Source organism: Eptatretus burgeri, chromosome 2 (assembly GCF_056783735.1).
Source record: "Eptatretus burgeri isolate ZD-2024b chromosome 2, Ebu_testis_v1, whole genome shotgun sequence".
NCBI lineage: Eukaryota > Metazoa > Chordata > Myxini > Myxiniformes > Myxinidae > Eptatretus > Eptatretus burgeri.
The window spans coordinates 140590398-140604071 of NC_140962.1; the positions used below are offsets into that span (position 1 = coordinate 140590398).

General features: G+C 41.6%; 1 protein-coding gene across 1 annotated transcript in view; it reads right to left on the reverse strand.

The window, feature by feature from the left end:
* LOC147033341 (endosome/lysosome-associated apoptosis and autophagy regulator 1-like) overlaps positions 1-13674 on the reverse strand; it is a 218341-nt gene that overhangs the window by 162591 nt on the left and 42076 nt on the right. Inside the window, exon 5 of the mRNA XM_085871570.1 lies at positions 3755-3844. Within this exon, the coding sequence (XP_085727696.1) occupies positions 3755-3844 (90 nt within the window). The remainder of the gene's footprint in view (positions 1-3754; positions 3845-13674) is intronic.

Below are 13674 nucleotides of genomic sequence, written 5' to 3' on the forward strand. Positions count from 1 at the left end.
GTTAATTCCCCCCATAATAGGGGTATTCTTCTCAGACTTGTAATATCTCCCCTCCCACTGAAAGGAAAGCTATGAAATACATATTTAGACAAATAAAAATAGGGGCAACACCCCTGGGCACTCACCTGGGAGAATAATGATACTGAGGAGGAAGTCAACATGGGACGGAATCAGCAAAATTTACCAATGACCAATGTTGCAGCAAACACCTAGTTTTTTGGGGGGACAAACCCCCCCCTCACCCCATAAATCCCCTTTGACCTCAAATTTTTAAATAGCGTGAAAAAAAACTTTGGTACATCACGGGTGATGAAGGTTGTGGTCAAGTTTCATCGGAATTGCATGTGTAGTTTCTGAGAAGAAAGCAAATACCCATTTTGGGAGGCAACCCACATAGTCCCCCTTACGACCCGATCTTTTTTAATTCCATGAACAAACTTTGTTGGTACATACAGTGTGATGAAGGTTGTGATAAAGTTTCATTGAAATTGCATGTGAAGTTTCAGAGAAGAAGGTGCAAGTATTTGTGGACGGACAGACAATGCGCCATCCCATAAGCTCCCCAGAACTATGTTCCAGGTGAGCTAAAAATGAGGGTCCACTCCGCACCCTGAATCATCAGAACTGATTCTTTATAATCTAAAACCTTTCGTATCCCCCCCCCCCCTCCTCGGTATAACAATCAGGTTTTCTACTCATTCCATCTCGTGGTTCAAGAGTACAGGGACTTCAAATAAACAAACATACTTTAAATTATTGCACGATTCATAACAAATATCATGTGATGTCCAAATATTTATGCACGAGTTTGGAATATGGAATATTTGAGTAAAATTGAAAGATGAATAAATTTGAAATACCAGAAGGTATGCACCAAACAAAAAGGCTGTTGAATACTGTCAGTGGAATATGGATGGTAATTAAAGAAACAAGTTCTTCCTTGAGGTGATGCCATAAAATAAATGAAATTTTTTTGTTACATCATTGGGAAAGGGTCCAATCATTAGATCAAGTCTGTAGACAGTGCATGTTCATGTAGCTTTAAACCTTCCCTGTATTACAGTGCATTTGGAAGTCTTGAGTATTGCAGTAAGAGTCTTGAGTGTTACCTGCAAGGGAATGGGCATTGCCAGATTTCGATATCGTGAGGTTAAAGCGTAGAACTACTGGGAGTGGACACTTGCATGGGTTTCAGAAGTTAATTGGTGGAACCCCAGGGGGAGGAGCCCCTTGTGACCATTCATTGGTGAGACCTGGGAGGCAGGGGTTTGGTATAACATCCCCATTGCTTATGGAAGTGCTCTCAGTCTGTCCGTGATGCTTCCTCTCTCTCTCGCTCTTGACTCAGTATGGCACCTTTGAACCAGCTCACATTTTCTGCCTTGACCCAGCTACACCACAGACTCTCCAGCCACTGGCTCTCCCAGACTTTCTAGCCCTGTGTCTGTCTTCCATTCTCACCCGAGTGGAGACGAGGAAAAGCCACGCATTTTCTACACGAGTTACATGTTCTTCACAATGTGCCTCTCCCTTCATTTTGCCTGAGTGCTGTACTAGTGCTTGTGTGTGTTTAGTGGTTATCGTATTTTGTGGAATAAATTATTTATCACTTTCAGAATAGCTTGCCTTGTTTTGCCACCATTGATCAGATTAATTTTGGATATCAAGCTCAAGTTAAATTTATCATAATCCGTTTTACAATGGGCATGGCAATAGGCAACACTGGATCATAGGTAGATGAACCAGAGTTGGTGTCAAAGCCACCCAATGCTCGCCTGTTTATACATTTATCGTTTTTAAAAGACGAGTCTAATAATTAATATTTTTTATAATTCTCTAAAAAAAAATTTTGGGGGGGGGTGTGGAAATCACTTAAAACATGTAAATGCAAAAAAAATAAAAAAAATTTCTCTAACATTTTTTTTGGGGGGGGGGGGACCAAGTCCAAAATCTAATGGCATGATCCTTGGACCATACCTAACCCCCCCACCAAGTTTCGTTGAAATCCGTCGAGAGGTTTTTCCGTAATACAAAAAAAAATTAACATTTTCACGCTCACGCTCACGCCGGGGGTATCGCTATAGCTCTCTGTTCTTCGAACAGGCGAGCTAAAAAACCACTCGGCAGTGGCTTTTGACAAACAGTTTGAGTTCAGCCATCCATGAAGTCTCGGCTTCAGCACGGCAGTAATCATGGTGTGGTTGCGTTGTCCACCCGACCATATGTATTATTTTGCTAGATAATTAATCAAAATGAAATTAACTGACCATTCCTGCATTGTTGTCGAAATCAACGTGTAGAGGCATTCATTATTAGCCCATGAACTTGTGCGATTATTTTTCTGCATTGTTGGAAAAGATTTTTTTAAACGTTTTCATCTGGGCCACTAAGTGTGCATGCTGTACTGATTCAGTCACAAGACGAATTCCACAATAAGCAACAGATGCGCAAGCAGGAAATGTTTAATTCTCCAGAAATTCAATGCAAATCTAAAACCTGTGATTAAAGTGCATAGAATAGGAAATCTGAATCGATCAAATGGTGTTTGTTATCTAGTTATTGAGATACCAGGTTCCATCAAGTTGTGTCCGACTTCTTGTGACGTTCACAATCAGATTTCTCCATACATCCCTATTCAGAACCGCGTCCCGAAGCTCTGAAAGAGAAAACTTGGTTGCAGACTTCACCCCCATCAAAATGGTGCACTGAGCCCAAATAAGAGTTCATCCGAATGGAGTTTTCTGAACATATATCCTCATCTATAATCGTGCAAACTTCTCATCACAAGTCAAGTATGTTTACCTACTCCTGTTCAAGCATCCAAGACTTCAGGAATGCTCTACACCACCATTTTGTCATCGCAATTCTTACCAGTGATCTTTACTCCCAATAACCTGACCTCAATCAACCCTCAGACTTGCAAGGTAGTGAGTTTCCTCCCCTCCTTTATCTCCTCTCTCCCTGTTTATTAATTCCCTTGCTGGTTTTATCCAAATACAACCCCACTGACACTGTCAATAAGCTGAATTTTACCCTCTGTCATCTTGCTCTTCCATGAAAGCAATTAATTGGAATTTGTTTAAAAAAAAAAAATTCAGTTCAAGTTGCATATCAGTAATCAACTGCATTAATTTATTCAATTAAGTAGGTTCATGGTTGGAAAAAAAAATGAGTTATTCACCCAATACCCAATATGACTTGTTATGTTTGGGCAAACCATTTGACGATAATGTTAGTGGCACGAGGAATTCACACTTCCATTGGTTTTCACATGTGTCCAGCATACATGCCTAGAATTCCTGCCTTCAAGTGGAAATTGGGGCTCACCAGTCCTCGGAGAATCGTGTGGCAACGAAGGAAATGGTTGCATGTGCAGCCGAAGGTTACCGATCATCAGCTGTCCCAATCAGAATATCGAGAGGAAAAGGTTCATTACTGTGGTCCATTTGCAGGATACGACACAACTGACACTATTCTAAGGCTGTGCTGTACTCTGGTGTAAAGTGTAAAAATAAATATGTAAATACATTCTGGCCACAAGTGGGAGGGTGCACCACTGTGATAAAATTCAGAGTAACGACAGAAAAAACAGTGAGGTCTTATGTTTAGGACAGACATGTTGAAAAATCAAGTGCAAATGGACTTCATTCAGCACATCTACACTCTCACCTTCATATCACCAACGTCATGCAAAACGAACGATGTCATCTTCATTGCAGGTGCCAAAACAATTGAAAATGAGGAATATACTTACATTTCGTGTTTTCCATTCACCATTTGGTGTCTGTGGAAGCCATCTACTGCCTGTTTCACTTGTGACCGCTTGACACTGATCATTCTGTACCTGCAAATGCATATTTACAAGTTAGATGCAGTCAGCACGACTCAGCAACTCAATTAGAGCCACTGAGATAATTCACCTAATTGGAGAGTCCAGAGAGAAGGAGGGAAAGATGTGCAGTATGAATGGGTTTTTATGAAGGATCATCGCGAGTTTAAACTGGAAGGGCACTCGGTGGAGCACATACCTCCACCACGTAATGCCTGATCCACGAGAACATATCGGGCCCAATACATTTTTGAAATATCATGCTATATATCACTTTTGGCCCCATCTCTCAATGGAGAAGAATCACGTTAGAAATTAAATAATTCTCGTATCCAGTCCCGGATTCGGATCTTCACCAAAATCTAAAACAAAACTCGTGCTTGTGACACACCCAACGTGTCCACCAAATTTCATCTGAATCCGTCCACACCTTTTTGAAATACCATGCAAATAATCGGTTTTGCCCAATCTCTCAATGGTGAAGAATCACTTTAAAATTATAGTAGTCAGATACGGATCTGGATCTTCACCAAAATCAAATCAGTTCGTCCTTGTCACACACCGAACCTGTCCACAACTTCAAGATATCCTGCACACAAACAGACAGAAAGGGGTGAAAACAACCTCCTTCACCTCCGGTGTCAGAGGTAAAAAGGAATAATTATACATTAGAAGAAATGAGGGGGGAGGGGTGACAGGATGGATTTGAGCTGTATTGCCTGGGTTGGGATATCAGCCCAGATATAAACTGTCATCCTAGTGTTGCAGGTAAGATGATTCATCAATGTGTGTGCTGTCCCTTCGATGGACATTAAAACAGGAATCCTGTCTGCCGGCATGTATCGGTGGACGATAAAGATCCCATGGTGTACTTTGCAAAAACGTGGCAAGCTCCACCAGCACCAGATCCAAATTCCAAAATCCTGCCATAAGCTGAGTCGAACATTAAGCCTGGGCTGTAGATTCATGAAAGACTTGGGCTAAGCTTCTCCCAGCCAACCCAACAAGAACGTGGGAATAATTGTGACTGTTGAAGAAGATATTAGGGGGATTGACTTAAAGTCGTTTGTAGAGGGAACAATTGATTTCAAGTCCGATTTGAAGTTCAGCAGTTTCAGCTCCCTGGAATCAAACAATGTGTTACAACTCGTGGAATCATAACACAAGTCAGTCCACTTCCACCTGGCACTTTATTCTTCATTAAAATGTATTCACAGTTACAACTGTTAAAGTCAAGACCTGAATTTAAGAACTACAAGCATTTTTTAATACATTTAATTTTGGTGTACAAAATTCAGTCTTGGAAGAGCAAGGTGAATGAAGGTAAAAAGACAACATACTGACAAGTGGGACAATGGGGTCACAGCTGGACACAGCAAGCAAGGGTGTAAATGAACAGTAAAAAAAAGAGAAAGAGGGGAAGGGATAAAACCATAACCTGCAAGTAACAAGCTCTGGTTTGGTTGTTTAATGAGGGTAGAAAGGATTTCAGGTAGTGATGGGGGATGGGGTGACACGTTATGGTAGTACAGGAGTTGCTTGGTGCCCTGGAAGGAAGACTGCAATTGAACAATCTACAGAAAAGAAGAAGAATGGATTTGTGAGTATAATGAGGGAGTTACTGGATGAACACGTGCGACCTGGAGGAGATGGGGATGGTTGGAGGGGTGAGAGAACAGAGGGAGCTAGACTGGGGGAGAGGCCACCGACCTGTCTGCCATGTGAGAGGAACAGACCTTGTGCTTCACCCGCATTGCAGGAGAGGCCAATAATGTTGAGAGCTTTAGATACTACAGAATCCAAGAGAGACAGAAGTGATGCTTTGGCACCAGCCCATCTGCCACAGCAGTAATCGAATGAGCTGTGAACAAAGGCATTGTAGGGCTGTGGGTAGCTCCGATTTTTCAAGGAATGTCTTTGGGAGTATTCCCAGTCTGCAGTTGGCTTTGGAGCTCAACTTGCTAGACTTAAAGCAAGCTTAGAAGAGATCATCTCTGACAGTGATGCCAAGAAGTTCAAGACTGAACATCTTCCAGTGGCTCTCATGGTCGTTGGTGGAATTTGTGGAAATAGATATGTGGGTTTGTTTGATGTCAATAATTGGGGACAATATTAAGATCTCCCAGGATTGAAAAGTATCTTAAAAAGTGCAACATCTCATTCGTAATGCTTTGAGAGGACTACATTTTGAGCAAATTGAAGAAAAATTGAGTCAAGGCTGATCAGGTTTTGATCTTTCGAATGTATATTCTTCCGATGCTTTAATTTGGAGCACCGGTGTGGTCTTCTGATATGCTATGCTGTGATTTCAAAATTATTACTGTTGCCCAAGTCCAATGTTGTCCAAACCCTTTATCGTATTGAACGTATCTAGAAGAATACGTGACATATGATTGTTTTTCCAAACATCTTGCAACTATGGTGAACTTATGAACACTAAATATTGCCTTGCTTTATGACAGGTGCAACTGAATCACCACTAAATTTAATAAATTATTGCTCACTTCTGAGCAGCAGCACAATCTTTTTCCCCAAACTCGAATCACTATGTCCAGTCACAGCTTAAGAAATACCCAACAATTACATGTCTTAAACTAGAACGGCTCTCGGTAGAGCGCATACCTCCGCCCCGCAATGCCTGATTCACGAGAACATATCAGGCCAAATACACTTTAGAAATATCATGCTACATAATGATTTTTTTTTGTCCTATCTCTCAATGGTGAAGAATGACTTTACAAATTAAATAATTCTCAGATCCGGATCCAGATTCGGATCTTCACCAAAATCGAATCAATTCGTCATAGCCACACACCCAACCTATCCACCAAGTTCCATCCGAATTCGTCCACAACTTGAGATATCCTGCACACAGACAAACAGACAGACGGAGAGGGGTGAAAACATAACCTTCTTCACCTTCGGTGGCAGACGTAAAAAGGACTCAAAGATGTAAACAATCTCTTGTTCCATTTATGATCCAGTTGTGAAATGATCATCATTCTTTGATTTTAATTCCTACAATCAGTCTCCTCTTTGACTAGTAGTCTACCCATACAGTGGGAGATTTTGAAATCGAGCGCACGAGTCCAGGCCATCGCTTTTTTACCCCGTGGGGTCTTCCACCCCACGGGGTCCAATCGCTGCTCGCGTTCTCTTTTCTTGTGTACTGTTCATTTGAACGTCTATTTCCCAATTATTCATGAACAGAATTCGATGAAAATTGACAGGCATATACTACATACATATGCGCAGGCACTAACTGAGCCCAAACTGCGATTCCAGCCCTTCGGCCCATTTTCTTAAAATTGCTTTAAAAAAAAAATGCACTGGGTGATGCCCAATGCAAAATTAAGTCGCAGATGATGATATATATGAAACTAGCCTCACTCTTGTGAGGTATTCTGGTTTCTTTTTCTGATGCGATGAAAATCTTACCAAATTTCAAAACTATCTGTCGTCCGTGCTATCGCTCACCTGAGAGTTGTGCGAATGAACTCCCACGGGGTATGTTCGCAATTCGAACTTGTTTTTAACCATTTGAGCTTTTGTCATCAAATTTTAAACAAACCTTTATGATGAGAATATATGGAGAAAACTAATAATTGGGTCAAATGTCAAAGCACAAAGTCACAGTCAGTACAAATAGCCCTTATCATCATGGGTTCACATAACTGGTACACAGGTACTCGTGCACGGTTAAAAAAAAACAAAAAAAAAAACAAATGTGTACTTCAAAGATGTTAAGAAAGCCCAAAAGCATACAACCACAACGGTGGCTTTTGATGGAAGGTTTTCTCAGCTCGTGCAGGTAAGATTCTTCCATGATAATTCTGATATACCATGCTGTGACTTCAAAATTTAAGTGTACAAAATTAAGTTTATAAATTATAACAATATAATTTATAAGGTTAAAACAAAAAAATAGATCCAAGGAGAACGTGCAAGCAAAGAGGAAGAAGGGGAACTTGTAGAAACTCCGCGTGGAGGCTCCTGAGCTTCCAGGAACCAAGTGTTTTTGATGCTGAGGACACGGCACGTTTTTGAGAGTCGAGGGTATCTCGGCATTCTTCCAGTCATCTGTATCCTGTCAGACTTGTAGCAAGTTTGATCTTCTGCACATTTGGCGTAATCTAATACTCCTGTGTGTCAGAAAGAGGTGATCAATGATGGACAAACTGTCTGGTGAAGACGACGAAGGTCCATCAATGATTACTATCTGAGCTAGAAAGAGGGACACGCCTCGGCGAGAGTGCCGACAAGTCGGACCCTCCCAAGATGGTTAAGCCCCAGCCTATCCGAGAAGAGCACCACACCAAACTGGTAGTTTTAGTTTTGGCATTTGATGGCTCCAAACCCTTGAACCCCACCAACCCAATTAAGATGGCATTACTGATCAAAAAATAACCTGGAGACGTTTACAGTGACAAAAAAAGCTCAGACCCGGGGACCTGTTTATTGAGTGCAAATTAGTTGCCCAAAGGGAAACGGTGTCGAGAGCCTCTCATTTCAGCGGTGTTCGACTTTTGCGCCATATTCCTAAGTCTCTGAGGAAGAGCCGAGGAGTCATTTACGGGATATATTCCTCCATTGAAATTGATGACATTATGAGCCATTATACTGCAGTCGGAGTTGTTGACACCCAACATCTTACTATGGTCAGAGATGGGATCAATGTCAACACCCCATCGGTGGTTTTGTCCTTCAGTAACCCAGTCCTACCCCCAAAGTGTTCCTGGGGTATCAAGCCTTGACGGTACGTGACTCCATCCCATCCCCCTTAATGATGCAGCCTCTCCCTCAGAGCCCGATAGCAGAATATCTCCATTTGCAGATGACATTGCAATGTGCAACCGGAGCAGAAACCCACACTTTTCGGCCAAAAAACTCCAGCCTTATGTTTGTAGGATTGAGCAGTGGGCCCAAAAATGAGGATTTGCTATTTCTGGATCCAAATTCCAAATTCATAATTTTTACCCAGAAAAGGAAGCCCAAGGACTTGCTGCTAACAGTTAATGGTTCACCCCTCAAAGCCTCCTCGGACATTTCCTTTTTAGGAGTTACCTTCAACAGGGGCTTAACACCTAGAACCCCCATATCAGAAATTTCAGCCAAATGTGAAAAAGGCCTCAACCTTTTACGTAACATATCCGGTACAACTTGGTGAGCACATCAGGAAAGTCTCCTTCTCCTGTAATAAAGCCCTTATCCACTCTCAATTTGACTACGGCAGTCAAGCCTTTTGGGATATGTCCAAAACAAACCATAAAAAGCTGGAAATCATCCAATCCAAATAAAAGAACTACGTGCATGCCTGGACACCTTTAAAAGCATTCTGGTTTGTGCCCTCCTTGTAGAAGTCGGCGAGTTGCCTTTGTGTCTTTGGTGGGAAGCATCCAATCCGAAGTAGTGGACAAAGAGCACTTCAGCTGGGGGCAACCATCCAGGTAAAGCTTTGTTCTCAAACTGTTGGGAGTTCCAAGCTATTGGGAGAAATAAAATTTGACATCAACATCGTTACCTCCGCCAATGAATGTGGATGGAGATTATGTTTTCACACGAGTGTCTGTGAGCAGGATATCTCAAAAAGTTGTGTGAAGATAAGGATCCAGATAATATCATTATTTTTAGTAATTATTCACCATTGAGAGATGGGGCCAAATACGATATACCGCATAATCTCAAGAAGTTATGGACTAGTTATGACAAAACGAGGTGGACGAGTTGGTAGGTGACAAGAACAAGTCTATTCGATTTTGGTTAAGCTCCAGATCTGGCCCATCAGTGGAATACAAAATATAAACTGTTCAGCCTGGAGGAGGTATGCGCTCTACCAAGTGCCATTCCAGTTGTTGTTTCTTTTTCTTTCTTTCTTTCTTTAGCTGTCGTTTTTGTCACACGTCTGTGTGCTTTGGGTCATTGTCATGATGAAAGGTGAACTTCCGTCCCAATTTCAGCTTTCTTGCAGAGGGCAGCAGGTTTTCCTCAAAGATTTTTCTGTATTTTGCTTCATCCATTTTCCCTTCTCTCCTGACAAGTGCAACAGTCTCTGCTGATGAGAAACATCACCATAACATGATGCTGCCACCACCATGCTCCACAGTCAGGATGGTGTTCTTTGAGTGATGTGCTGTGTTGAGTTTGCGTCAAACATTATGTTTTGTATTTAGGCCAAAAAGTTCCATCTTGGTTTCGTCAGACCACAAAACTTTATGCCACATGGCTTCAGAATCTCCAGAATGGTTTTCTTTTTGCATACCTCAAACGGGACTCAAGGTGGGCTTTTTTCTGTAATGGCTTCCTTCTTGCCACCCAACTGTGCAGGCCAGACTTGTGGACTGCTTGGGATATTGTCACATGCACACAGTGACCAGTCTTTACCATAAAGGCCTGTAGCTCTTTCATAGTTGCCATTGTCCTCTTGGTGACCTCACTGATCAGTCTCCTCCTTGCTTGGTCATCAAGTTTAGAGGGACAGCCTGATCTAGGCAGGGTCTTGGTGGCACCATACACCTTCCAATACTTAATGATTGTCTTGACTGTGCTCCAAGGGATATTCAAGGCCTCTGAAATATTTTTGTACCCATCGGCTGATCTGTGCTTGACTACAACTTTATCCCAGATGTCTTTTGAAAGCTCCTTTGTGCTCATGGTTGAATCTTTACTGTGAAATACACTACCCAGAAATACATGACCCAAACCTACAGGAACAGTTGATTTTAATCTGAAATAATTAGAATCATGTCAATTCAACACAGGTGGAGGCCAATTAACTTGGTGTGAGATTTTGAAGGTGATTGGTCACACCTGAGCTAATTTACAATTGCTATTATAAGGTGGTTGGACACTTATCCAACCAAGATATTCTAATTTTGTATTTTTAATTAATTTTCTGAAATTTGTTGAATTTTTTTTTCACTTGGATGTTTTGGGTTACGATGTGTAAATAAAGGTGGAAAAAGTCTGATTTAATGCAATTTAATTCCAGGCTATAAGGCAACAGAAGGAGAAAAATTACCCCCGGTTGGGGGTGATGGTCATCTCTGAAGCTCTGTAGATGTGGATCTCTGATCAGCTTAGAATGGCTTCGATATCGTCTTGTCTTTTGGTTCAACGTACAGACGAAAGCCCGGGAGTAAAAAGAATAGAAAACCTCAGAAATCAAACTACATTTCTGAGTTATCCGGAGAGAGATTTTGAAAAGGGTTGATTTGGAACATTTCTGATCAATGCGTCTTCAAAAGGATAGAAACCAGACCTCAGAAATCAAACCGCATTTCTGAGTCATAAATGGCGGAAAATATTTTGACAATGGATGATTTCACTAAGTTTACAGCATTGGTGACCTTGACATTGACCTTCAATCAGGTCTAAAGTCATACCGTCGTGCATCACTCATCGACCCCTCCCTACATACCAAGTTTCATCAAGATCGGGTGAAATTCTTTTGACTATCACAGACGATTTTTCCAACTTTGAAGACACGTGACTCGATAACCAGGACGAATTTTTTTAAAAAACTGGCCCGGCCAAATTTAGATATTGTTCCATATTATCAGAATCCGAAGAAATTTCGAAGATCAGATCACAAATGGCGGAGGAGATAGATTTTGAAAATGGACGATTTCGCAACTTTGGAGTGGCTTTGACCTTGACCTTGACCTTCAATCGTGTCAAAAGTCATACCGTCGTGCATCCCTCATCGACCCCAACCTCATACCAAGTTTCATCAAGATAGGGCGAATTTTTTTTGACCATATCACATCGATGATTTTTCCAACTTCGAAGACACGTGACTCGATAACCAGGACGAATTTCAAAAAACGGGCCTGAAAAATTTTAGATATTGTTCCATATTATCAGAATTAGAAGGAATTTCGAAGATCGGATCATAAACGGCGGAGGATATAGATTTTGAAAATGGACGATTTCGCAACTTTGGAGTGACCTTGACCTTCAATCGGGTCAAACGTCATACCGTCGTGCATCCCTCATCGACATCTACCCACATACCAAATCAAGAAAAAAATGGGGACGTACGTATGGACATCGAGACTGGTTTTATTTGGTCATCTCGTTAGAGAAAGGGGGTGTAGACGTTCTCTCAGCAGTGCATGTCCAAGGAGATGTAACTGACCTCTTGTCTGACATTTATTTCCTCCAACCATTGCTGAGAGAGGAGCAGCAGCATTTTTCACAATTGATTGACTGGGACAGAATCCAAACTAATAGTCAGAGATCAGCTTGTTTGAAAAGAGGAAAGACGATGTCAAAAGCAACGATGGATTAATGGAGCACTCAACCAACCTCGACAACACTTCACACTTCTCTCCCCACCCCAACCCCAACCCCCCCTCCCCCCTTCCACCTCAAAATAATCTCCCACTGGTTCTCCTTTGCTCCAAAATTAGTTATCACCACTACTTGCACCGTACCAAGCATCATATTATGGCTTAGCAAACGTGTCCTACTTGGTCTCAGTTTAAGGCCACTCTGCAATCAAAATGTCAGATTTCTGAGCATTTGCTTTAGTGCAGCACGATAGCTCAGTTTGGAATGTGTTCGCGTCGAGAGTGGTTCCCTCCGACATCTGCGATGGATGGAGGTTACGTTTTCACCCGCCTGTTTGTGTGCAGAATATCTCAAAATGTTGGACGGATTCGGACGAAACTCGGTGGACAGGTCGGGTGTGTGACAATGAAGAATGGATTCGATTTTGGTGAAGATCTGGATCAGAGAATTTTTTTAAATTTTAAAAGCAATTCTTCACCATTGAGAGATGCAGCCAAAAATGATATATAGCATGATATTTCAAAAACCTTCATAGGCCTGATATGTTCCACTGGATCAGGCATTGCGTGGAGGTAGTATGCGTGCTCTACGGAATGCCCTTCTAGTTTATTCTGGGTTCATTCCCTGGTATGACGCCACGTTGGGACAAGGAAATTAGGAAACATTGCTGGGTTTTTACATTGAAATTACATGGACATTAGTATACAATGAAAACTGTTTTGATCAGACTGTAAAACGCCGCCTTTTAACATCCGCACTGCCGCACCAGTTACAGTTTTTAAGTCTCTTTTCTGCGTTGCTTGCTCTTAATTTTTACTCTTCTTTCTAAAATGTTTTTAGTTTGTATTTAAATCGAAACGAACTACTTACAAAAGCAATCGAATAGAATTTGATCCTGCGATGTCAGCATGGAATGCTAAAGAAGCCAAACAGGGGTTCATTGTGCGATTCCCAATTACACGTAGCTGCGGTGAATGAGGGCTGGCGTGTGGGTATGGAACTGGAATGATAGCTCAAATGGACATATCTTGCATTTGTTCCTCCTTGTACAAAATATCCAGTCGGATGTACATTGCGGTTGATCTTTTAACCATAAACTAGTATAAGAAGCAGATTAGCAAACAGCACCAACCGAAGCACCAAACAAAACTAAATAAGCTTTTTTTATGCTGCTTCTTCAGGAAATGCTTTCGACGTTCCAAATCAACAATGCAGATAAGGAAACAATGTGTTCGCACTATAATGTCTTGCCACGTCAGCAAACAAGCAGCTCTGCATGTGCAATGGGGAGCTGGCTCTACGTGCATCACGTTATCTCAACAAACACCTGGCCTTTAAAAAACAAAAAAAACATTTTACTGGGTCCTCACAAAAGGCTTACCTATTCAAAGGCTAAAGGCGGGAATATTACCACAAACAGCATCGCAACATAAGCAAATACCATCCGTGACGATCACAAAGCCTCATCTGCCCAAAATGCTCAATTGACTGTCAAATGGAAGATTTAGACTGGGAATAAAAATTTTTTTTTAAAGAATCAAACGAAGCTCCGT